The 26,116-nt window shown below is 39.5% G+C and overlaps 1 protein-coding gene across 6 annotated transcripts in view; it reads right to left on the bottom strand.

The window, feature by feature from the left end:
- csde1 (cold shock domain containing E1, RNA-binding) overlaps window positions 1-26,116 on the bottom strand; it is a 104,285-nt gene that overhangs the window by 26,921 nt on the left and 51,248 nt on the right. For 4 of the 6 annotated variants that reach the window (XM_080210166.1, XM_080210169.1, XM_080210168.1 and 1 more), the window contains 8 exons: window positions 21,419-21,516; window positions 17,185-17,266; window positions 14,314-14,442; window positions 12,161-12,286; window positions 10,523-10,735; window positions 9,924-10,064; window positions 8,822-8,986; window positions 6,760-6,771 (listed from right to left, as the gene is read on the bottom strand). In XM_080210166.1, coding sequence (XP_080066292.1) covers window positions 6,760-6,771; window positions 8,822-8,986; window positions 9,924-10,064; window positions 10,523-10,735; window positions 12,161-12,286; window positions 14,314-14,442; window positions 17,185-17,266; window positions 21,419-21,516 — 966 coding nt within the window. The remainder of the gene's footprint in view (window positions 1-6,759; window positions 6,772-8,821; window positions 8,987-9,923; window positions 10,065-10,522; window positions 10,736-12,160; window positions 12,287-14,313; window positions 14,443-17,184; window positions 17,267-21,418; window positions 21,517-26,116) is intronic. The other 2 variants (XM_080210167.1, XM_080210171.1) reach the window with 1 other exon arrangement.

Below are 26,116 nucleotides of genomic sequence, written 5' to 3'. Positions count from 1 at the left end.
CACAAACATGTCAATTGGACTGAGGGGGGGAAAAACCAGAGCACTGCAGGACACCCATGCAGACATGGGGAGAATGTGCAGACTCCACACAGAATGATCCAAGAGGCAAATCAAACCCAAGTCCATGGCACTGTGCAGCAGCAATACTGTTGGTCGGGGTGTGGAGGATCCTGGGTGAGAAAATCTGTCAGAGTCAGTGAAGACTTGATGGGTCCTCCTGCATTGTAGGGATTCTATATGGATTGGATCAATCAAATCTCAAGGAATACGACAGTTTCAAAGTCTTAGAACAATGTGTGCTGGAACCTACCAGGGACCAGGTTATTTTACACCTGGTAATGTGACAGGATTAATGAGTGATCTTGTAATAAAAGGATCCTCAGGCAAGAGTGATTAGGGCATGAGGAATTTCACATTCAGCTGGAAATGTGGGTCTGAAACTAGTGTCTTAAACTTAGATAAAAGTTAAGGTGACAGATGGCTACAGTGAAGATAGGTAGAAAGGTAACACAGCAGAGAAGCATGAATAAACTTTGAAATATTTCAAAACTCATAAGATTTCATTGAGGAAAAAACACACCCAACAAGCTAAGGAAATTAAAGGATGGCAAGCTAAAAGAAAGATGTACAATGTTGTAAAGATTAAGATTGGCATTTTGATTTCAGGAACCAGTAAAGGATGACTATAAAAAAATAAATTAGAGCGAGAGAAAACTAACAATATAGAAACCAACAGTAAGGGACGGCACGGTAGCACAGTGGTTAGCACTGCAGCACAGTGGTTAGCACTGCTGCTTCATAGCTCCAGGTACCTGGGTTCGATTCCTGGCTCCAGTTACGTCTGTGTGGAGTTTGCACATTCTCATGTCTGCGTGGGTTTCCTCCAGGTGCTCTGGTTTCCTCCCACAGTCCAAAGATGTGTGGGTTAGGTTGATTGGCCATGCTAAAATTGCCCCTTAGTGTCCAGGGATACACAGGTCGGAGGAATTGATGGGCAAAATGTGTATGGATATGGGGGTAGGGCCTGGGTGGGATTGTGGTCGGTGCAGACTCTATGGGCCGAAGGGCCTCTTTTGGCACTGTAGGGTTCTATGATTCCACAAAGTATATAACAGGAGCAGATAAATGGTACCTTAGAAGATGAGACTAAAGTAGTGATAATGAAGGAAATGGCAAACAAGTAAAAATTTTGTATCCGTCTTAATGACACACAAAAGCACAAGCGTTCCAATAGTAGAAAATCAGGAGACAAAACAGGAGGGATGAGCCTAAAACAATAACTAGGAGAAAATGGACTAGGCAAACTAAAGGCTGACGAGTCTCTGGACCTGATGACATGCATCCTAAGGTCTAAAAGGTAGAACAAGCAAATCCACAGCTTCCTTGATGCGGAGACAAAGAAATTAAGATGAAGCAGGGGGGAAAGTTCGCTTCTGACAGGTGGATAATACAATTGAGAGCCAGGCTGAATATGGAAGGTCTAGAGGGGAATTAAAAAATATAAAAATGAGAAGCAAAGAGAACAAGAGGATACTGGCAGCAAACAAGAGGAATCCACAAGTCTTCTACCAGGAAATAAATATCAATATCGGGAAATAAATATTTGGGAAAGTATGGGGTTAATTTAGGGGCAAAGAAGGGTTTTACATATGGGAGGCAGGAGCATAGCTGAAGTGTTAAATGAATATTTTGCACCTGTTCTCAATGAGGAAAATGCTGCCCAGGTCATGGTAAAAAGATAATTCTTACACCTGAAGGGCTCAAAATTGATGAGATGGTATTGGATAGACTGTCTGTACTAAGGCACCAAAACCACTGAGATGTATCCACATACACAGATGGAAGAGTGAAAACTGCAGAAACATTAGCCATAATTGTCCTTAGACTTGGTGGCACCAGCAGACTACAGAATTCTTAAGAGTTGCACCCTTGTTCAAATAAGAATTGAAATATATGCCCTCAACTTGGGACCACAACTTTTGATGATACATTAACAATTTGGAGGAAGGAACTGAAGGCACTAAGTTTGCAGATAATACAAAAATACAAAGAGGTACAGATAGTATCGAGGAAGCAGGGGGTGCTGCTGAAGCCCTTGGACAAGTTAGGAAAATGGACAAAGATAAGACAGATGGAATACAATGAGGAAAAGTGTGAGGTTATGCATTTTGGAAGGAGGAATGGAGGCACAGACTATTTTCTAAATGGGAAAATGCCTAGAAAATCAGAAACACAAAGGGGCTTGGGAGTCATTGTTCAAGATTCTGTTACGGTTAACGTGCAAGTTCAGCTGGCAGTTAGGAAGGCAAATGCAATATTAGCATTCATGTCGGGAGGGCTAGGATACAAGAAAGGGATGTACTTCTGAGGCTGTATAAGGCTCTGGTCAGACCCCATTTGGAGTCTTGTGAACAGTTTTGAGCCCCATTTCTAAGGAAGGGTGTGCTGACCTTGGAAAGGGTCCAGAGGAGGTTCACAAAAATGATCCCTGAAAAGAAGAGCTTGCGTCTGAGGAACAGTTGCGAACTCGGTCTGTACTTGGAGTTTAGAAGTGGGCTGCAGGGACCATCCTTTAAAACAAAGATGAGGAGGAATTTCTTCAGCCAAAAAGAGTGAATCTGTGGAACTCTTTGCCACAGAAGGCTGTGGAGGCCAGGTCATTGAGTGTCTTTAAGACCAAGGTAGATAAAGGGGATCAGGGTTATGGAAAAAAGTAGGAAAATGGGGATGAGAAAAATATCAGCCATGATTGAATGGTGAAGAGGCCTAATTCTGCTTTGTGACATGGACACGGACACGTAGTTTTAGGTAGGTTTAATTTACTGTTTGTGCCTTTAAAGGAATTTGCAATCAGATTTCATGCTGAACAATAGCATTGGTATGTAGGGGTTAGTTTCAGTTCCGATATTATGTTTAGAGACCTATGGCATTCAGATAGTTATTTAGCAACTAGAGGGGCTGCTCTGAGGGGAGCAGAAGCTTTAGTTTTCAAGTTAAACATTACAGGCAGTTGGAGACAACGAAGCAGTGAACAACACTCAGTTCTACTAAGGGAAGCTAGAGGGACTGGCTGTTTTAGCTTTGCTACAAGAAAAACCCTACAATAGGGTAATGGTTCAAGCAGCCAGTGCCAAAAATCTAAAGAGCAACTATTTAAGAAGCTAGAGAAAAGAATTTTTTCTAGGAACGTGTTAAAGGGAACAAAGATGACACTGGGAAATTGAACAGGATTCTGTTCAAGACAAAGCTAAGAAGCAGCCTACTGATTAGGATTACTTTTAGAAAACTAAAGGTTGAAATGTCTTACTAGCATCTATAAGTAGTCAAGTATTGAGTTTCAGAATTGGTACAGTGAAAACTGTGAAAATTTGGGTGTTAATCTGAAATCCTGGCATGGACATATTGCTGAAAATGGAATGGAAACTCTGGTCAAATGGGTCTTTTGGAAAAATCAATTGAATTTTGGAATGCAGATCACTGAGTAAATGTATTGCTATGAGAGATGATTTCAAAAGGGTATTTTGGGAGTGTAGTCTGGGAACTTGTATGGCCATCATCTGGGGTGAGTCTGAAGAGAAATTCACGAGCACTACATTTGTGCTAATGAAACCATTATAATCAATTCTTCCGTGATTAATTTTTTTTTACTTGTCAAAGCTAATCAGCAGTTCTTTGCCTTGGTTCCTCATTTGATTTGAGGAAGTTAGTCTTTAAAGATGTGTTCAATTCTGGGACCCTCCCATCTAGTTATAACATTAACTGGAATCACAGCATCAGTCATGGTCTTACTCAAGGTGGAGCAGATTCAAGGGGCCAAATGGCTTACTCCTTTTCCTATCTTTGTTCTCATTAGTCTAGCCATTTCAGCAAGTTGGGGTGATTCTTTTTCGTGTCTAATACTTTTCATTATTCCCTCATTTGTCTACTCTTGCAATTACAGCATTTTTCTCTCAAGGCAAAACACAATGATTAGCAAACTATTCTCATGTCTCATAGTACTGCCATTATATTGCTTTATTCAAAAACATTCCAAATGTAAATGGCTGTAGCCTTGATCTTGCATGAACTCTCCTTTTAATCCAATTTCTATTGTTTGGCCTCTTAATTTACTTCTTCAGTTTTACGTTTATAAATTCGGTCTACTGTTTTCTAGCAATGTTTACTTCTCTCAGGCATCCCTTAAATTTTGGCTTGCTTAGTTTGTTTATTCATTCCAAACATGGCCTTTGTTCCATCACTGTAGCTTTTCTCATTCCTTACCTTTAATGTTAAATGCCATTTGGAAATATCCAAAGTTATTCATCTTTTCTTCTAAGCTCCCTTTAAACTCATGCTCTTTTCAAAGCTCTCTGGGGGAGGCTGTGGCATTATCACAGATCCCATATAGATACATTATCCAAAGTCCAGCCGTACAAAAACCGGACATTTCTTCTCTTGGGCGATCTGGGTGCCACTCCTGGCTAAGCATTGGAATGAACAGGCCATTCTCAGGGGAATCCAAAAGATGGAACCAAATGAGAGCTATGCACAGAGGATCTTTATGCTTCAACTTGGTAAAGGCAAATCAATAAATAAGCCTCTGTTCAACTCCTGGTCAATATTAAATCAGCTAGTCCGAGGGCTTAGCTGCAGAAATGTAATTAGACTCAGGACCCCTGACTACGGAACATAAATTCAGCCACACAGTTTTCTTGCCAAGATGTGTGTCCTGGTATACATACACCTACACTTCCAGAGAGTTTCATTTGAGGGGTTAACAATGTTTCTGTGGCAAGAAGCAAATATGTGATTGTTCTTTCATGAAATGAAGCCAACACTAATTCATTTATTTACCAAACATGAATAAAAGTTCTTTCCTTCTATAGCAGCATCTGTTCCATGAACTTCTTGACAGTTCATCTGGACATTTCTCAGCCATTATGAAATAACTCATAGGTAACTGTAATCTCTGGAAAAAGTGCCTAGCTTTGTGCCATGTTTAACTCTATCAATCTTCAAGTCTGAAGGGGAGGACTCGTAGATCCATTTTTGATAAATTCAACATCAAAGTGTACGTGCACATGCCTCTAATATGAGTCACATTTAATTAACTGTCGCATGCATTTTTTGTACAAAAGAAATTAGGGCACATTAAAATCTTGATGGCACAGCAACTCAACAAACTAGTTTTCTAATATTGGTTAACTATCATTCATCAAAATGCAGAGAAAGCACACCAGTTTGGAATGAAATGCAACTATCCCATTTCTGCTATATGCACTTTTACAAGTCATTCCTTGAATCATAAAATGCACTCTTAATTCAGAAAATCTTCTGTATTTACACAGGGTAGATCCTGGAATTAAAATTTTAACCATCTGACAATACCAATACTCAATTCCCACAGCCAACTTGTAAAAGCACATATAGGCCAACCATACTGCAAGAAATAACTGAAAAGGTGGATACAATAAAGTGAAATTCACAGGTTACATTAACAGAATGAAAACACATCACTTCTACCATTTCTGAGTACAGACTATGCAAACATGCCATTAGAAACCCCACAAAAGGATTTTCCCAAGAGCCACGGTCACAAGAGCACAAGATATCAGTATACCAGAACAACATCCACACTTAAGGTTAAATTCCATGATGAGCTGCACATTTGAATAATTCAACAAGTGGAATTATATAATAAAGTTCCTAAATTTTAAACATCTTGCCTCCAAAATCTACATTTACTTTGCCTCTTAAAAAGACTTGTTAAATATAAAGCCATTTTGCTACCTTTACAATCCCCAAAACAGGAAAACGCGCATTCAACTGGATTAATCACTTAGTGCTCAAACTCTGACCAATTCTAGCTACCACTTATATAAAGTGTCATTTCAAAAATAGCATTACACTACAAAGGATAGCTAACCCTGTCAAGGGTAAATTTTAAGACTCATGATTCACTCATTTGCTTCTGCCTACTAGAAACAAGAAAGAATTGAATAAGTTGATTCAACAAGGTGGTTAGAGTGCGTGTCAGAATGATAATTCAGACTGCCATACCTTGCTCAAAAGACAAGAGTCTCAAACTGCCAAAATACAGGATTGTCCACAAGTGGCATCAGGATGTCAACCAGGTACATGGTTGACATCCTGTCTCAGACATGGAAGCCAGTACTCAGCACAAAATTGTAATATTTGCTCAGCTCAAGCACCAGGTAGGGTAAAACCTTGGGCCCTGTATTATCCAACTACATTTAAAGAGAACATGGTGAGCAATTCTACTGTAAAACCAAGGAAAATAGAATTCAACCACATTAACTTCAATTTTATTCAAGGAAAATAGCTTCTCTGAACTCAATTTAATGCATTTGCAAAGAATGCCATTAAACATGTTTGGCAAGAAGCCACCTGCCCCCAGTTTACACTGCACAAGATATTTATACCCTGTGGAAATTAGTTAAAAGTAAGTTCATTTAGTTGGACAGAAACAAACATCACATCATGCACTTGGTTATAAACCAAGAAACTGTGGGCCAATAATTAGTTCACAGCACAACCTTACAATTCATTATTTCAAAATCTGCAAATGCCCAATTCAATACTCTCATTTATGATTTTCACAAAATTCAATTAGAAAGTAAAATAAATCACTACTCTGGTCAATACAAGCCAAAGTCCCCCTTCCACCTGTAAAAACAGCCAAAGCTTCACAACCAAAACATACAATAACAACATGCATCTCACTGCTGCAGCAAACAGGATTTGAAAGAATTGTCATACCTTTTCTTTTTTCTGAACAAGCAAAGATAACAAAAAGGGACATTTTATTAGGATCCAAATACAAAAACGAGATGGAAAAGATGACAGTGAGAGCAAGACTGCAACTGGTAAGCAGAATGAAGAGATCCCATTCATTATGTGCACACATTATTTCTCCAAGACGTTAACCAATAACTATGAAGACACTGACCAAAACTTGATGAAGGAGCAGTGCTCTGAAAGCTAGTGGCGTTTACTACCAAATAAACCTGTTGGACTTTAACCTGGTGTTGTGAGACTTCTTACAAATGAATACTACCAGCCCATTACCAAGTGCAGTACCTCCAGCTTTCAAAAGTCAGTTTTTGTTTTAGTAAACACATGAAATTCTAAACAAGAATGTAAAATGCCAGCTTCCAATCTTCTGCATCATGTCTGTCTGGGGGGAGGGGGAGAGAGGGAGAGAGCTGTGAGAATTAGAAAACTTACCTCAGTGTCAAAGATACAACTTTCAAATTGGGTCAAGGGAAAAAGACAGATTTTGCTTAATTTACATGGATTTCACCAAGGGGTGAACAAGATGTTTCTAATTAAAGTTGGCTCCTTTCATTCCACAGTCCCAAAGTTATTTATCCAATATCTTAGTGATACATTTCTGAATTTAATTAAGCCACAAACTTAACTGAGGCCAAGACCAAAGGTTTTTCCAGAAGCTTAACATCCTATCCAACCTTTGCATCCAAAGACACTCATTTCCATGACTCTTTCTCCACCCCCAGCCCAACCCCAAAACAAAAAAGAGCAAGAAAATGTCATATGGTAAAATGGCACATAAGGATTTGGAAGGGGAAAATGACACTGAAAATCACTTACTCAAACCTCAACAAGCCATTTGAATTACTAGGATATCTCATTCCATGAACTCCTTAACATCTGTCATTTCCTTCTCCATCCCTAACTTCAATCTTTAGCAATACATTTTCTTAGTTATGTCTGAACAAAGGTTTGCAATGCTGACTAAACATTTTTACCAGCACTCAAAAATGAATCCAATCAGCTCGTCACAGTAAATAATGTACTCTTTGGTCAGACCAGGTTGAAGACAGCAAGCTTCTTTCCTGAAAGAACGTCAATCAGATGTGTTTTTAGTCAACACAGCCCTTCATTCCAGATTTATTTATCCCAATTGGCTGTGGTAGGATCTGAACTCACCATTTAGACTTCTGGACTACAAGCCTAGTAACAGCCACTATACTACTGCCCCCATTTGTAAAGCAAACTAGAATGGTTGGCTTACGAGCAATATCCAGGTAGCAGGCAACTGCCACATTACCCACTTGGCAACTGAACTGCTAACTTATTTCTAACATCCCATTGCTGCGCAGGAGTGAAAACAAGAATAGTGAAGCAAAAGAACTGTGATTCTAGTAGATATATCAGTATCATGGCATGCATATCCCTCCCAGAGAGAAGTGAGCTGTTTAAGACAACCCATTAAACAAGTCTCTTGTGGAATCATGGAAACTCACAGCACAAATTAAGGCATTCAGCCCATTGTACCTGGTCCCACATGACCCTGAGTTTGTCTGTCTGTTATCCTACAAGCTCCTCATCCTCAAGTACTGTCTAACTCAAGATTAATTATGGTGCAGCATTCCAGATGCTGGCAACTAACTATTTCACCTCATCTCCCCTCTAGATCTTTTGCTAATGTCTATGACATCTGGTTATTGACCCACTTGCCAGAGAACAGCTACTATCTACTCGTCAAAGGCACTCATTCTCTTCAAAATCTCAATTTGTTTGCCTCTTGACCTTCTGTGTTTCATTCTTTATTCAGGATAACTAGACACAGAATCTGACATTGTTTCAGAGTATCAATGTTTCTAAAGCAGGAACAATATTTAAGTTTCAAACAGTTCAGATAAGTTCCCAATTTTCTCCAAAATCAAATACAAAAAAAACCAAAATCAATTTTGCAATTGGGCAAAATTAAACATGATTTGGGAAGAGTCTACATTAGGTTTTGTGCACACATACTTTTAAAACCATCTGTAGTTTACATTACTCCAATTCTGAATACCTTTTCTTTACCCTTGGCTGGGCTTGTGGATTTAGATATTGAACCAGTAGCCTCTTTCTCCACCATCCCAAAGTAACGCTGTTCAGATTGCGTGTGAAAAGACACTGTTCCTTTTGGAAGTTTTTTAATACGAATTGCATGGTTTCTCTGGGCTGAAAGTACATCCTTTAAAAAAAAAAGGAAAAACATTTTAATGGATAAAGCTAACACCCTAATAATATTCAAGTCTCATTATCCATAGGGGATACTACAAAAATATTCAAATTTTAAGAAAACAACATGAGGGCCAGTCATCTTGCTAAGGTTAGAAAATGGGAATTAATTTCATTCTCAGTTTCTACTTGACACATGACTAAGCAATAACACTGCAAGTTTTACTCATTCAGGAGCAGACATACACACAAGAATTACGTGCCATAATATTTGACTGTGCTAGTTGAAAGCAATGTGGAAACGAGTCATATCTACAGTAAAACTGTGTTACGGAAGAATTCATTCTTCTCCATACCCTTAACGAAGTAGTCTCTTTGCCCCCCCATCCCCACCATTCATCTAGCAATCAAGATTTAACACAACATTTTAAAGTCATTTGTACTTTGCACAATAATAGCAAAAGTACTGGTGCTTGAATATGGGTTGGTGAGATTTTGTCAAACAACATTTGAGTTGAACTACAGTGTATAATTTGGTGAATAATTCAGTCCCTAACTTGTCATGAAATCAAGCGGCTCAAACTTTCATTTCACTTGTTTGAGTGGATACAAAAGATGCTACAGCACCATTCCACATATACCACAGCCAATATTGCTCTACCAACCAAAATAAGGTTAAACCAACTGTTAACTACTTCAATTGCAATTTCTGGGATCTGAACATAATGGCCATTTGCCTACAGCAACTGTAGTTAAGCCAATCCATTGAAGGACTACCATGTAAAATGTCTCAAATTGTAAACATGGGTCAACCATGGTGCATTTAACACAACCCCAGGCGAGAGCAGTGAACCAGATATCCAGGTTTCTATATTTGCTTAGTCATTTGGGAAGCTGACAATCAATATTTAGACAATTTAAGTATCCAATATACAAGTTGAAGCACTTACAGGGACAACTGTGAATTCCACTTCATCTGAGATGTGGAGCTGGAGACTATCCATGATCTCACTAAAGTGGAAGAACATTCGAGCATCGCGATCTACACATTTAATGAAACCAAACCCATCTCTCATGGCTGCAATCACACCCTACAGAGACAAAGAGAGTCTGTAAATTTTCCAGGAAAAAGAACTAACTTGAGATTATACAGATGCTTTCAGTGATCTTTAACAAAAGATTATTTGAGATATTCTGAACCATTTGTGTGGGTTTCCTCTGGGTGTTCTGGTTTCCTGTCACTCAACATGCGCAGGTTCAGTTGATTCGCCATGCTAAATTTCCCCGTAGTATCAGTGGGTTTAGCAGGGTAAATAAGTGGGGCTATGGGGATAGGGTCTGGGTGGGATTGTCATTGGTGCAGGCTCAATGGACTAATGTCCTTCTTCTGCACTGTAGGGATTCTATGATTCTTGCTCCCACTCCATATCTGTCACCACCCTACCTCCCTCTGAAACTACTCAAGGCTCTCAAGATCATCAACATCTAGTCTGAGCAGGGTACTTGGGTTAAATAAAGGTGATTAAAAAGGGTTAAAAGAGTAGCTTACCATTTCTCTGGTTTCACCAGTTAACTCAAAAGAATCTGTCAGAATTTCAATATTTGTAGCACGTTCCAATTTGTCACGTCGATCAGTGGAGATATTAAACCTGACATGGTCACCTTCCAATAGCGTCACCTTAGATCTGGTGTCCTTATCTCCAAAGGGAAGTTCTTTGGAAATGGCGAAGTTTACTTTGATGCGCCCTGGCAAAGGGTCAGTCTACAAAACAAAAACAAAATTATAATCAACTCTGAATTCATAGTTTCTCCATGAGTACAAATGGGCTCCAGGCCAAATGCACCCATTCTAATGGTGGTCCCTAGTATGGAAATGCAGATTCCCCTTTGCTTATTGTCTTTTATTACTACAAGTATTGTAGTTTACTAGTCATCGCCCACGCAATGCATAACTATGTATATACACAAGTTGTAGCACAACATCTGGATGTATAAAATATGTACTGGAATACATTGCTTGCTACTTGATTGTCCACCTGTTTGTGCTAATAGCTTTATTCATTTCCAAAGAAGTAGAAAAAGATGCTGATATTTCCCTAATCTATTTACATCCTTTGTAACCCAATAAAAAAATTTGGAAAGGAATTTTGCAAACTTCTGTCCCAGGCTAGCCACAGACATTGGGAGTTCACTCCTGATTAGTTAATTGGATACTAAATATCTAAAAATGTAATTTTACAATCACACTATTTCCACAGACCATAGTATTCAAAAAACTTTGAATGGTGGTTAGCACAGAAACTGTCACTAGATATTAATATGTATAACCTGAAACTAGCCAAACTATAGCAGCCCTCAATCCCCAAAGTCAATACCAACATTTATATAGAACAAAACCCAATAGTCAAAGCAGTCAAACCCTAACAGCAGGCCTGTAAGACTGCTAAGAAAGCAACAAGAATGGCCATATGATTAAACAGCCCAAGAGGCTAAAAGTAATCAAAACCATTACACATTTTTGTTTAAAGTGACCACTGCTGCATGGTTCAGACTGTCTCCATTTGGGAAGTAGTATAATGATAGTGTCACTGAACTAGCAATCTAGAAGTTCAGGCTAATGTTTTGAGGACATCCCACCAAGGCAGCTGGTGGGATATAAATTCAATGAATAAATTTGGAATTGAAAAGCTAGTCTGTGATGGTGAGTATGGAGCCATTATTGACCGTTGTAAAAACCCACCCTGTTCGTTAATGTTCTTTAGGGGAGGAAAACTGCCATCCACAGCAATGTGACCGACTGAAATGGCCTAATAAGCCACTCAGTCCAAGAGCAATTAGGATTGGGTAACAAATGATGGCCTTCCCAGCAACACCCACATTGTATGAAAGAATAACAGGGAGATAACCGTATATTTAGGATTTTTTCCAAACAGTGATTTGTAACTATTGTCTACATAATTTAAGTTCCAATTTTTTTCACAATTCCCTCCAACCATGGTTGGGCTATCAAGTTATAAACATGCTTGTGGTCAAATATAAACATTGGACTAATTGGCCATTTTGCTACTCTTCTGTAACTGAGACAGAACATTTGCTTTCAGATTATTCAAGCCTCAGGTAAAACAAAGCATTTTGTTCGTGCATCTTTCAAAGGACCATGGCGAAAGTCTGCAGTAAGCTACTTTACCTGGGTTTTACTGGATACTTTTGGAATAACTTTGGTGACAGTTCCATCAAACTGTTCAATACTAACATCTTCAAATATAACAGTTCCTTGGGGTAACAGTTTCACTTCAGTGGCAACTTCTTTTCCCTGGAAAAAAGTAGTATCAGTTACTGGGCTGTATATTGTCTGTCGTCACAAAGAGGAGTTACTTTAGAAGTTTCCTCAGTAAAAGCCACTAATTATGTTCCTGGTGGTCAGATATTCAAGACTGTATACTTCCAGATTTAGAAATAAAGGATTCAGAAAAATACATTTTTCTTATGGCCTTTTTCTTAAAAGCTCCAGTCAACAGTTTAAAACTAAGCTAGATAGATAAACTTCATTTTATTGTATGTGTAGAATGAAGTGCACATTACAAGGAAAAATCAAATTACATTCAGTGGATCCCACAGAAAACATACTATTAGAAATTACTGCATGCTGAAATCAGAGATCCCCATTTTACCACACTATGATAACTTTAAAAACAAATGGCTAAAAAAAAATTAACAATTTTTGAAGTAGTTTGAACTAAAGAACCCTAGTTGGAGTAGATTAATATTAAAAACCTTCACTCGAATCATCTACCAGCAATTTATGGTGGTGATGGGTGTGGGGGCAAATTTTTACAGCCAAGTCCAATTTTCTTCAACTTAAATGTCAAAAGATGTGCATTCCAAAAATAATTGTTGGGATAGCAATAACAAGAAAATGTGCCTGATTTTCTCCTCAGTTTTTCAGGGAGGCTTAATGATGCACATACGACCAAGTTCAGACCAACTAGCTTTTATAGGCTGAGGATGAGATCCAAGACCTTTCAGGTCTATGCTCAATATCGATGGAAATACTTCATTTAATTACAGAATGTGGTGTAGCCAAACAGGCCATCTAAAATGGCGTTTTGTAAAGCACTCTGGGACAATTGGGCAAGAAACTAAACCGACAGGCTGCAGTTTGAAGACAGACAGAGACAAACAGGCTGCAACCCTGATGAGTGAATAAACAGGATATGGGCCATCTCCAGGATGGAAGAGACTTTCTGGTCACACTGGGTTGTGTGCCAGACGTAAGGGCACCGTGAATCCTTATTTAGGAGGAAGGTATGTGACTTATGTGCCTACACCACCTACAGGCATGGCTGCTGGGGTCACACCCAGAGATCGGTGTGGTAGCACCTGATTGGACTCTTATCGATCAGGGTGATCAAGTCCTGATCGATTGATTGGCAATGGCCAAAAAGGGGTGTGAAACCAAATGGGGTATAAAGGATGTTGCACAACCAGGAATCGCTCGCTGTCTGACCCCATGAACGAGCTACAACAATGGTGAACATCGCCAGCAAGAGGAGAGCCACCACACCTGAGAAGGAAGGCTACAGCCAGAATGCCAGACCAGACCAAACCACACCACACAGACAACTACCAAGACCAGAACACAGATAAAGTACTGGGTACTTGTCAGTCACACAAAGTTAAGTCAAGGTCTAGTATTTTCTGCAAGATGCTTTGTTGGTCAGGTGGTTGATTATTGATTGTGTGGGTTTAAATAAATATTGTTTGTACTAATATGACGTCTACTCGTAGTTATTTGTCCACCATATAAGGGTTAAAACAGACTGATTTTACAAGTGGTCTACCTTTAAGCTTTGGTTTCAGACCTCTTGTTTAAAGAAAATGAAATGCATAAAATGACATCTGTTTCCACCTGACACTTCTGTTCTGGGGATGACAGTGGATTCCTTTTTACTACACAAGGGCTGAGTAGCAAGTGGCTAAATCATTGAAAATTGCAAATCAGCAATACTTAAAAGTAATGGAAAAACAAAGTCAGGAGTAATTTGTCTACCATAGAATGTACAGAAGTCTTGGAAAATATTTACCAGCACATCATAAACAGCACACTGAGAAAAAGCACTGTAGGATGATTAGAAACAGGTACATGTGGCGTCCTTACTTAAGGAGGCATCCATTCAAGTCCTGGAAACTTGATCACAGCCACATGGATACAGCCAAGTGATTGCAAAAATCCCACACTAGCTAAATGAGCAGGCACTTAGCTCATTGCGTGACATGTATTTTCATATTTCCCAAAATCAGATTAGTTATTCCCCAATAGGATACAACTATATTGCTTACATTTCTTTCTTTAATAGTAAATTCCACATCATCGCCTGGCTGCAAGGTCTCCAGGTTTCCCTTGAATTCACTATAGTGGAAGAAGATCTCTTTCACAAGGTCACCTCTTTCAATGAATCCAAAAGCTTCCTTTAAAGGCCAATAAAGAATTAGCATTAACACAGTACCTTGTGATGTACATCTACACCCACACATAGTAATCTGATGCTTGGGCCTTAAATTACAAGCTTGTACAAGATGCCATTTTTCTAGCCATGTAGCACAGTTTAGATTTTAAATCAACAGTAACAAAGTATGCAATCTCCCTTCCCATACTAACTGCATACCAGCACTGACAACCATTTTTCATTTCATAAAAAGATCTGATCTAATTCAATATAAAAAAAGCATCTAATTCAGAACAGTGGTTTGTGAAATCTGATTTTTGTGAAATCTGATACATACAAACCTATTCTGCTGGTTCCTTTGAAAGGAGAAATGTGGTGATGTACCAAAGTCCAGGACACTGAAATTAGGCTGTCAGAAACTCGGTGACAATTCTAATAATATAGTGTAGGCCAAGATCAGGAACCTGAATCATTAGTGCTTATGCTGAAGCTACACAACTCAAATTTACGAACATTTATAACACTAAGAACATAAGAAATAGGAGGAGTAGGCCATCTAGCCCTTCGAGCCTGCCCCGCCATTCAATAAGATCATGGCTGATCTGTCGTGGCTCAGTTCCACATTCCCGCCCTCTCCCCATAACCCTTAATCCCCTCGCTTATCAAAAACCCATCAACTTGCGTCTTAAAAATATTTAGCGAGGCAGCCTCCACCACTTCAACGGGCAGAGAATTCCAGAGATTCACCACCCTTTGAGTGAAGAAGTTCCTCCTCAACTCCGTTCTAAACCGCCTACCTCAATACAATCCACTAGATTCTTCTCAAAATAGAACGGCAGATAAATTGACAAGCCAGTAACTTAAGGACATGTTTTTGCAGACTCTAATCTTTACAAATCACAGTCCTAACATTTTTATTTTGAAATAAGCAATCAATTCAGGTTCCTCCCCTATTTTGCCCCATGCAATTGTCAACCAAATATGACCAAACCCCAAAATAAGCAAAACACTGCAGATACTGGATTCAGAAACAAGAACAGAAAAATGTTGGAAGAACTTAACAGGTTTGGCAGCATCTGTACGGAGAGAAATCAGAGTCAACGTTTCTAGTTCATTTAACTTCAGAATTAAAGAGGGAGAGAAACAATGTTAGATATTAGAGAGAGAGACTGCAACAGGGTAAAGCACCTTCAAGAACAAAAGATGGCCTGATATGGGAGGGAGGGGAAGGGAGAATTATCGCATTGCACAATATATGTATGGGTTTTTTTTAAAAAGTGTGTAAGATAGAGGATAAGTGTCACAGTCTGAAGTTGCTGAATTCAATGTTGAGTTCCAAGGACTGTAGTATGCCTAATCAGAACATGTGATGCTGCTCTTTCAGCTTGCATTGGACTTTGGATATTACTTATGTACTTGGGCACAAGTAAGCTGCTGAGTTAAAATAGCAAGCAGCAGGAAGGGCAGGGTCACGCTTAAGAACTGGGTGAAGGTCTTCTGAAAAGTAGCAGCCAATCTGCATTCAGTCTCCCTAGTGTAGGAGAGACCACACTGGGAGCAGCAAATACAGTCAACCAAACTGAAGTGAAATACGGTTTAACCTGAGTGTTTGGGGCCCTAAATGGTGAGAAGAGGTAAAGGGGCCAAGTGTTACACCTTCTGTGGCTGCAAGGGAAGGTACCGCAGGAAAGGAATGGGGAATTGACCATGATGGAAAAGTGGACTAGGATGTCAGAGCGAGCAGCCCTGTTGAACTGAATTACTGCTTTTCTTCAGGATTTTGTCTGTCTCTTTCACCATGTTTCCCTTCATTGCTTTCCATTTCCATCTTGGTGTTTGCTAAAAGTTGCTTCCACAGCCACATTTCCTCTCTTAGCAACTGTCTGTCTCCAACACACCCCACATGAATTCCAATTTAAATTCCATGTTTTGAATCCACCCAAGGTTACAGCTATCACTGGGATGTATAATGCACCTCAGACTGCTGCTCTCACTGTATTCTGATATCCACAGTGACATGTGCTGCCATGTATACACACACCAGCAGCACCAGCTTGTCCTCCCTCAAAGCTGTTCTTGTCCCCAGTTCCATTTTATTCTTCGTCTCATCTAATATCTTAAATTTTTCTCCTTTTCAGGTGTTAAGCAAGCGCTAACAAAATTACACTAGTGATCATCCAGGACCCTTCACATCTGCCCCATTACCTCTTCACCATTCCAGTCCCCAAACACTCCTTTAAGCACTTCTAAATGCAGCTGAGTGACCACTGAGGAACATCTTTGCTTGGTCCACAGGCATAACCCCAACCTTCCCGTTTGTCATTTTGACTCAGCACCTTGCTCTTGTGCCCACATATCCATCTTTGGCATGCTGCGGTGAAGCCTCACACAAGCTAAAAGGAGCAGCATCTCATCTTTGATTAAAGATGTTTTGGTCCTTGGGGTTCAACAACTTTAGACTGTGACCTTATTCTTCCATCTTAAATTCAAACCCACACACCTTAAATATCCCATACATTTAGTACAGCTAGCTACAATTTAATATCTAAACACATTTCTCCCACTCTAGTTCTGAAGAGCCAAACAGACTTGAAACATTAACCCTGTTTTTTCTCCCTGCAGATGCTGCCAGACCCGAGTTCTTCCAGCATTCTCTGTTCCATGGCCAAACTCTGTTGTTTTCACTTAAGTAGGGATTTGCCAGCTTTCCAAATATAAACTATCTCCACCACACTAAAGATGCAGAATAGCCCAGAACACATACCTTCATGGCACAAACTACACCTTGACACCGACCCGGTTTCTTCTTCACCAGTACAATGTTGTGAGCATTTACAGCACCAGTACTAAGAAACAAAACCATTTGTAATTAATGCAATGTCCCAGCAATCTTTACATTTAAGCTAAATATCAGTTCATAAGCACAAAAACATCAATAGACAAAAATATTTTCAGAAGTATAAACAGATTTTTCACAATTACCCTAAAGGCACAATTCCAGCTAGAATAACGTAAAGCATACAGAGATTTAATGCTGCCTTCCAAATTCTTTGAATGCTGTTCAATCTTCACACACAATAACCCATCATCCAAAAAAGGATGAAATACAATAGGTCACCAGCCATTCAAATTTGGCACTATTACATCATGTTCCTTTCAAGAATAACATACCACCTTTTTAAAAGGAAGAATATTAGAATAGATCAATACAAAGAAACTGCACCTAAAAAAGTTCCATGCTAGATGGGAAACAACGGTGAAAATTGAGCTTTTGTACAATAATCAGGAATACTATAAAATTTGAGAAAGTTGATGAAAATAAGCAAAGCAAAAATTAATTTTTTTAAACATTGCTGTTCTGCAAACAACAGCAAGGTAAACAATTTGTAAAACAGAGCATACTCCAAAGATCCTTGGCGGTTCCTGACCAATTAACAAATGAAATATAATTTGGGGTCTATTTAATGCAATAAAGCAATCTTGCAAAAGGAGCTGCTCATCAAATGAAACTGCTCAGGCTGGCAATACCTGTGGTTTCAGTTAACGGAAATACAAATACTATGTCAATTAAAGAATACTGGATCTTTTCAGAAAGCAGTGTGTAAGTGCAAACTTTAGATTTTGTTTTCTAAAGCACAATATATCAAACCACTAGAATTCTAATCATCTTGTATTGTTATTTTGGATTAGCACTGCAAGAAGCTATTGGCTTAAACATCTAGAGGGAGTGGCATAATGTTGTCACTGGTAATCCAGAAACCTAGGCTATTGTTCTGGGGAACCGGGTTCAAATCCCACCACAGCAGATGGTGGAATACGAATTCAATAAAAATCTGGAATTAAAAATCTAATGACCATGAAACCATTGTCAATTGCCACTATCTGGTTCACTCATGTCCTTCAGGGAAGGAGGTCTGTCTTCACCCAGTCTGACCTACATAACTCCAGACCCACAGCAATGCAGTTGTCTTAAATGCCCCTCTGAACTGGGTTAAGGATGGACAATAAGTGACAGCCCAGCCAGCAATGCCAACATCCTGTGAGTGAATAAAATGGTACACTTTTGAGACAATGGTAGGAGCCCATGAGATCCAAGGTCAGGTTGACAGCAGCTGCACCTTAACCTGCCCATTTACTTCAAGGTAAAGAGTTGGGGTATCAAGGATAGACAATTCAGCATTTCTACCTGTATGAGGCCCATGTGATTTACATTGCCATGGAGATAGGCTCTGAAGGAAGGGATTCAAAGATACCCATGAAAACTCAGCCAAGGTTAGTCAGAGCACACAAGACTTTGTGGTTCACTACACAGGAATGGAGGTGTGCATTCTGATTGCAAAGATCAAATTTGTGAGGAGTTAGAATGAAGCTGAAAGTCTTGGTAGTGTTGAGGAGCAGAAGGATCTTGGGGTCCGGGTCCATAGGACTCTTAAATCAGCCTCGCAGGTGGAAGAGGTGGTCAAGAAGGCGTATGGTGTACTGGCCTTCATTAATCGAGGGATTGAGTTTAGGAGTCGGGAGGTAATGCTGCAACTTTATAAGACCCTTGTCAGGCCTCATTTGAAGTACTGTGCGCAGTTCTGCTCGCCTCACTATAGGAAAGACGTAGAAGCTATTGAAAGGGTACAGGGGAGATTTACAAGGATGTTGCCTGGACTGGGAGGCATGCCTTACGAAGTTAGGTTGAGGGAACTGGGTCTCTTTTCCCTGGAGAGACGTAGGTTGAGAGGCGACCTGATAGAGGTTTATAAAATGTTGAGAGGAATAGATAGGGTGGATTCTCAGAGGCTATTTCCCCGGGTTGAAATGGTCGCTACGAGAGGACACAGGTTTAAGGTGCGGGGAGGAAAGTACAGAAATGATGTTAGGGGTAAGTTTTTCACTCAGAGGGTGGTGAGTGAATGGAATCGGCTGCCGTCAGTGGTGGTGGAGGCGAACTCGCTGGGGTCTTTTAAAAGACTTCTGGATGAGTATATGGGGTTTTATGGGATTGGGGGTTATAGATAGGTGTTGATGTGATCGGCGCAACTCGTGGGCCGAAGGGCCTGTTTGTGCTGTGGTGTTCTATGTTCACATAGCTTCTGCTAGAATCATTTTGGACTGGTTCCGAAAAAAATGGCTGTCTACTTAAAAGGACAGTTCTGTTGTGCTGAAAGTAAAAAGGGAAGTTCAGTTCTATGACAATGTTTAATCAATAGTGTTTTTATCTTGTGTTACAGTTCAAACATATAACATGAAATTTTGTTGTTTTATCCCTTCAGTTATTAACTGGAAGCTGAAATTCATTTTAAAAAGTGATCGGTCTCTTCCAAGATCATAAATTGGGGATCTGTCTGGTATTTTGAATCCACAGGCTGAGATAAGTATATGGTTTTAGCCAGAGTTTAAACAAACAAGATTTCAGTGGCTTTTACTGTTTTGGTTGTGTTGATTGTTGAAACATTCCTTATTTGAAAGAATAGCACAGAAGTCAGAAACAGTTGAAATATTGGTGCAACAGTTGAATCTTGAGGGGAAAAAAGTTAATCTGTATACAAAAAAGTTTGAAACAGCTAGGGGTTCAGTTATAAATGTAACCACCAGAATTAGAAAATGAAGAAATTGAATTCAGAAAAGAAAGTGAAAAATGGAAAAGGGAAAGGAAGAGAAATGCAAAATCTTGAATCAGAATTTCAAAGAATAAAAGAAAAGGAAAATGTAGAATTTTGGCTGTGGTGGCAGGGGGAGTCATGCACATTTAAATTAGATAAAGGCTTTGAATAAGGAATAGAAGGCAGTTGTTACATTTGATCAGATTTAACACTTAGGAGCATTCACCTAAGACTAAAATCAAGTTGCTATAAAGTTACGGCAGCCAAGAGATCCTACTACAAAGTGTTTGGTAGGAAAATCATTAGAGGCTTATTCAACCCTTTCAAATGAATGCTCACAGACAATTAAGATATTTAAGGCTATGTTAATACATGAGTTAGAAACCCTACAGTGGAGAAAGAGGCCATTCGGCCCTTCAAGTCTGTGCCAACAACAATCCCACCCAGGCCCTATCCCCGTATCCCTACTTTTTAACCTGCTAATCCCGCTAACCTACGCATCCCAGGACATTAAGGGGCAATTTAGCTTGGCCAATCCACCTAACTCACATCTTTGAAAGCTTACAGACAAAAGAAGTGTGCAAACCAGACATGAGATAATCAGATTTGCGGAACATGGAGATAAAGTTGGATTTGATCAATGATGTAGGATAATGAAGCTTGATCAAGGTTTTGAAAACCTTTAACGGAGGAATTTAAAAATAGTATTCTTTTAAAGATCCAGATCCCACCCAGGGGACTAGAAGGGAAGCAGCAGTTTTGGCTGATCATAAATGATCCCACAAACACATAGGTGGCAACAAACTCAGTCAGAAATTGGAGGGCCAAGTGATAGTGAACAGAACACTAAGAGGGGTAAGATAAGACTATAAAAACCATGTAGTAAATGAGACAGTGTGGAAGAGATGTATGATTCAAAGGAACCAGCATGTTACTTTTGCCATAAGACAGGACAGGTGAAGGCAGACTGTTGGAAGCTAAACTGGTAACTTTTGTGGGAGTATCTTGTATTCCTCACAAAAGTTTTTGTTCACTGGTACATAATTTCTGACAAACCAATATTATCTAATCCACTTACAGGTGACTGGAAATCAGAACAATGATGATCATGGAAATTGTGGCTGACGTGACTCCATTTTTGACTAACAAGGGAGTCAAAAAGTTACTTACTTTTTGAAAAATGGGATCAGTTCAAAGCCTGATGGCAAAGGACATACTGTCTCTCCAAAATTCACTAAATATAGTGAGATTGGCTATTAATAGAAATGGTTTACCTGGTCCATGGTGTAGGATGAATTTGAGCAAGGTATTTGGTCCCTTATAAAATATCTATTCAGAGTATTAAATAGCAGAACCATTGCAAAAAAAAAAAAATACCCCAGATTGAATAAAGGTGGCTATACATACTGTTTGTTTGTTTCCATGGAGAAAGAAACTTTATCTCCTGTTTCAAGTTGGACATTTCCATCAACATCTTCAGGTGTGTATGTCAGATAAAATACTTCCTAAACCACCAAAAAAGAGAGTTAACTTTTAAATATAGTTCACATTCTTTAGTGCATGTACAGTAAAATATTCAGATCTTCTTTTCTGGGTTTGCAGTAATGTACTACCAGCTTCCTGCTAAAAAGCACAGATGAAAACACAATTGCCAACTTTCTAAAAGGGGATCTGTACACCTTTAGGGCTATCCCGTTTAATAAATATAACACTGTCATAACTGAAGACACTGACATACAGCCTATAATAAGCAGTTAAATAGTACTGAATCTTTGCTGGTCTTGCAATACTAAATTAACAGATAGATAGCAGTACGTATACAGGTCTGAAAAATCTGAAACTTCACAACATGCAGGTAAAGTTTCTCTACCATATACAGTTTTAAAATGGTTAACAATGTTAAAACAGTAACATGAAAATAAGAATCACTGGTGCACAAGACCTGCTGTATTTATTTACACTTCAACTATCTGGTCCACCAAATGTTTTTGAATTGTTAGAAGAGTCCCAATTTTTTGTTCATGGTTTCAGCACAAAACAGTCTGACATCTCTCTAACCAGGCTGTAGGAACAATGTACACATTGATTCAAATGAACTTCTTAAAATCTATTTTCCCTTTATTTGTCATTTTCCCTGGGCAATGGTTCAGATTTGGAACAATGGGGATCTCACGTATAAACTATCAAAGTATTTTGTTACCCACACCCCACCAGCTATCTTTTTTGCCAATTACATTTAAAATCTAATAGGTTTGTACTTGGCTGATGGTGACAACTATGTCGTCAATCTTAAATGCAAGTACCATCAGCTGATACTTTTCTCACTCAATGTTAAGTGGATAAATTTTAGTAGTGTCTAGGACATTTGGGATAATAACCGGAAACAATTTCCAAAATCTGAGGTCAATTACAGTATTAGTACTGTTGTCCAGTTGAGATCAGTTAATTTAGCACTGGTCTTAGATCAAACATTACACTTCTCTTGTCTGTAGAGACCAGCCATTCAATTGATAAACAGGTATCTTTCAAGTGGAACAAGAGCATCTCTAAATGTTGTTCTTCCCAATCATGCCCATCAAAACAAGTGCAATACATGTCATCTGATTAAACAGTCAATCTGCTTAAATGCCACTCATTAACTTGTGACTAGCACCTTTTTTTTTTAAGCATATGGATACCCTCACCACCTTTTGTCCATCAAAGCAGCACATGGAGATCAGGAAATTATATAAAGGTCAAGAGCAGTAAGAAGAGAGAGCAAACATGTATAGGCCAATTACAAATGTTGTATCAATGTAAACTACATAGTGCAAGTCAGATAGGAAGTCACCCAAATGCTGTTCAGGCAATAGATTACTTCACTCATCTTAAATCGAGACAGTGAACAAACTCCCAGTAGGTCCAAGTAAATAGATTTCAAACTTTAATAAACAGGGGTAGAAAATTCAAGCAGAATTTGGATCCAAATGCAGGATTCATATTTTCCCCAGTCACAGCACCAGAGCCAGCTGAACACCAGCAGGTACTAATTGGCCTCAGACAACAGAGGTTTGATGAGGGTACATGGGTTGATGACAGTTTAAATATGGAACAATCCAATTTATCCAAATTCTTGCATGTTGATACCGGAGACAAACATTAGCTGTGCAGGAATTGACATTAGTCATGTGCTCAGTGTTACAGATGTGCAAAGTTAGAAAATTTCTCAGATCAGTCTCCCATACACACTTGGGTTTAGCTCTGAACATGTGAAACATTTTGCATTCTTCTGCAGATAGCCATTAAACGTGTTATTTAAGGGAAGTTATCAGTATTGGGAGGAATAAATATTATTTTAGTTAAGAGGAGATGGGCAAAATGGCACAGAGAAGACATTGTAGCAAAACAGAATTATCGTGCATCATTTCCTAGGCAATAAAATTTGCACCACACAGTGCCAGGCGATGACTGCCTCCAACAAGACAGAACTGAACCATTATCCCTTGGCTTTCATATTGCTGAATCCCCAATCATCCTGGGTCAATACTTAACAGAAGCTGAACTGGACTCGCCATAAAAATGCTGTGGCTACAAGAGCAGATCAAGAGGCTAGGAATCCTACCGAGTGTAACTCACCTTCTGACTCCCTGAAGCTATCCAGCATCTACAAGGTACAAATTAGAAGCACGATATAAATCAACAGTCACCATTTGCTTAGATGAGTGCAGCTCCAACATTCAAGAAGTTTGACAGCATCCAGGACAAAGCAGCCCATTTAATTGGTACCTTATCCACAACATTCCCCCTCTCCATTACCAATGCAGTGGCAACACTGCACATCTACATGATGCACTGCAGGAGCTCACCAAGTCTTCTTAGATAGCACCTTCCAAACCCACAAGCACCAACATCCAAAAAAGACAATGGAACATGGAGGCTCTACAAGTCACTCACCATTCTGACTTTGAAATATATCATTGCTTCACTAGCACTGGGTCAAAATCCTGAAGCTCCCTCCCCACAGCATTGAGTATACCTACATCACATGGACTGCAGCAGTTCAAGACAACAGCTCACCATCACCCTTAAGGGCAATTAGGGATGGACATTAAATGTTGGCCAAGCCAAAGATGCCCAGGTCCCATGAATGAATAAAAACACAGCTGAAGTTTTCCAAAGCAATACCCAAATAAGGAAAACCATAAAACAGATGTCCAAAGGCCCAGCAGCTCAAGAGTACTGGCACAGCACAACTCCCCATCATAATCTGAGATGGGTACAGATACAGAACCAAATGAAAATAGTGTGCAACTATTCCAAATGATCATTTAACTTGCATAAAACGTAAGGGATGTCTAGGAACAAGTCACCCGGGAAAAGAAATGGCAGAAGGAATTGAGACAGAAGATTGATGCCATCAGGGATTCCTCATCTCCCATAGTGTGTCCTGCCAACCAAGTAGTGCTCCTTAGCCTATGGGTGATTGGAATAGCTTCAAAAGTTGAGATACAGTGCAGCACTATGGGAAGACTAGAACACAACACTCAAAATCAAGGGGAACTCAATCTACAGATCAAATAAGGGAAGGAAATGAAATTACATAAGCAGTTAAAAAATGTTCAGTTTAGAGTACATAGATAAAAGTTAATCTGCATCCATTTCTGTCCCTCCATGAATTCAAGCAAAGTTGAATAAAGTAGAGCCTCTGAAAAAGCAAGATTGGTTGAGCAGAACTTGAGGTAAAAGGAACCCCGGGTAAAGACTCAAGATCTTGCATAGTCTACAAGATCATAAAACTGCAATCTGTTCGCAGAAATAATACAGCCATAAAAGGACAGCATTCTAGAAGCATTCAATGCTATAAACTGGGCACCTAGAAGCTTGGAAAGATTCTTTCAAATTGCAGAGAAACAATTTAAGTCAAGCCCCCTAACAAGGGGTACAGCTAAGATTCTCAGTGTCCTTCAAGGCCCCTTTTCAACAGAACAACAAAATACACCAAGAGCCTCTTCAATGTTGTTACAAAGATCTAATTGTCAAGCCCCTATTGAACCAATAGGTTTCAAGGTGACAATTGCCTGAACAGAATTAAATTAGTCCATCAAAAAAATAAATGTTTCAACTAGTGATATCCATTTTGAAACAAAAAAATTGTTAACTTTATAAAGTCTGCAATGCTACGACTTTTGGAATTGAGAAATTCAGAAATAATTAGGGGAAGGTAATAATAGTAATACTGAATTAACTGATATCACAGACTACACAATTTCTACTCCTACAATAATACTGAAGCTCCATTTATACACTGTGGTCAGTCTAAGACTGTTTCTCTTCTCAAATCTCTACCAGAGTGGTGTGGGAGTCAGAGACCAGGAACTTCTCTGCAGGAGACAAAAACAAACGTCAGATACTGTCACATACATTACCCCAGCCAGTTCCAAACAGGAGCAGTTTACCCACAGGCTGTTGGAGGATATGCAGGATCTAAGCCTAGGAGTAAGAGAAGAGTATATGCTCTCGAAGTATCTCCATGAATAGAGTAAAACATTAGCTGTGCACCATCTTTCTGTCAGAGGATAAGTTGTTTCTCTACCTCCATCCTCCAAATTTTTAAAATATATGCCAACAGCACACAAACAACTGCCAAATTAATATCTTGCCACTCAAATCAACTGCATAGCACCATCATAACTCTGCCAGGAAACAGCAGAACTGAATGCTGCCTAGAGGCATACCTGGGGGTGAAATGGGAGCAGGAGAATGTGAGTACTCCCACTTCTCTTACTCTCTCCACCCTTTCCCCTCATGGACTGCCTTCCCATCCAGATGCCAATTAATGCCCACCTAACCAGCTGCAGGCAAAATGGGGAGACCAACAAGCAAACTACTGTGGGGGTAGGATGGGGGCATGCTTTCTGCCAACCTTCCTTCCCCACACCTTCCCTAAAAGCTGGTGACTGCATCCCATGATCCCAAGCACATCTCACTTGCCTGTAGCCTGAGTGCTTCACAATCCTAGGCCTCGCCTTTAGGTGCTTCACCAGCAGCTGACACCGCTCCAGAAATGCTAGCTTCTGATTCCAGAAAGGCAGGATTGCTGCTGGAGTTCAGAAATCCAGGGCAGGT

The sequence above is a fragment of the Carcharhinus amblyrhynchos genome, chromosome 22 (genome assembly GCF_965287045.1).
Source record: "Carcharhinus amblyrhynchos chromosome 22, sCarAmb.v2.hapA, whole genome shotgun sequence".
Taxonomy (NCBI): Eukaryota; Metazoa; Chordata; class Chondrichthyes; order Carcharhiniformes; family Carcharhinidae; genus Carcharhinus; species Carcharhinus amblyrhynchos.
The sequence above is the reverse complement of the archived record's forward strand: the minus strand, read 5'-3'. Positions and strand labels throughout refer to the sequence as shown.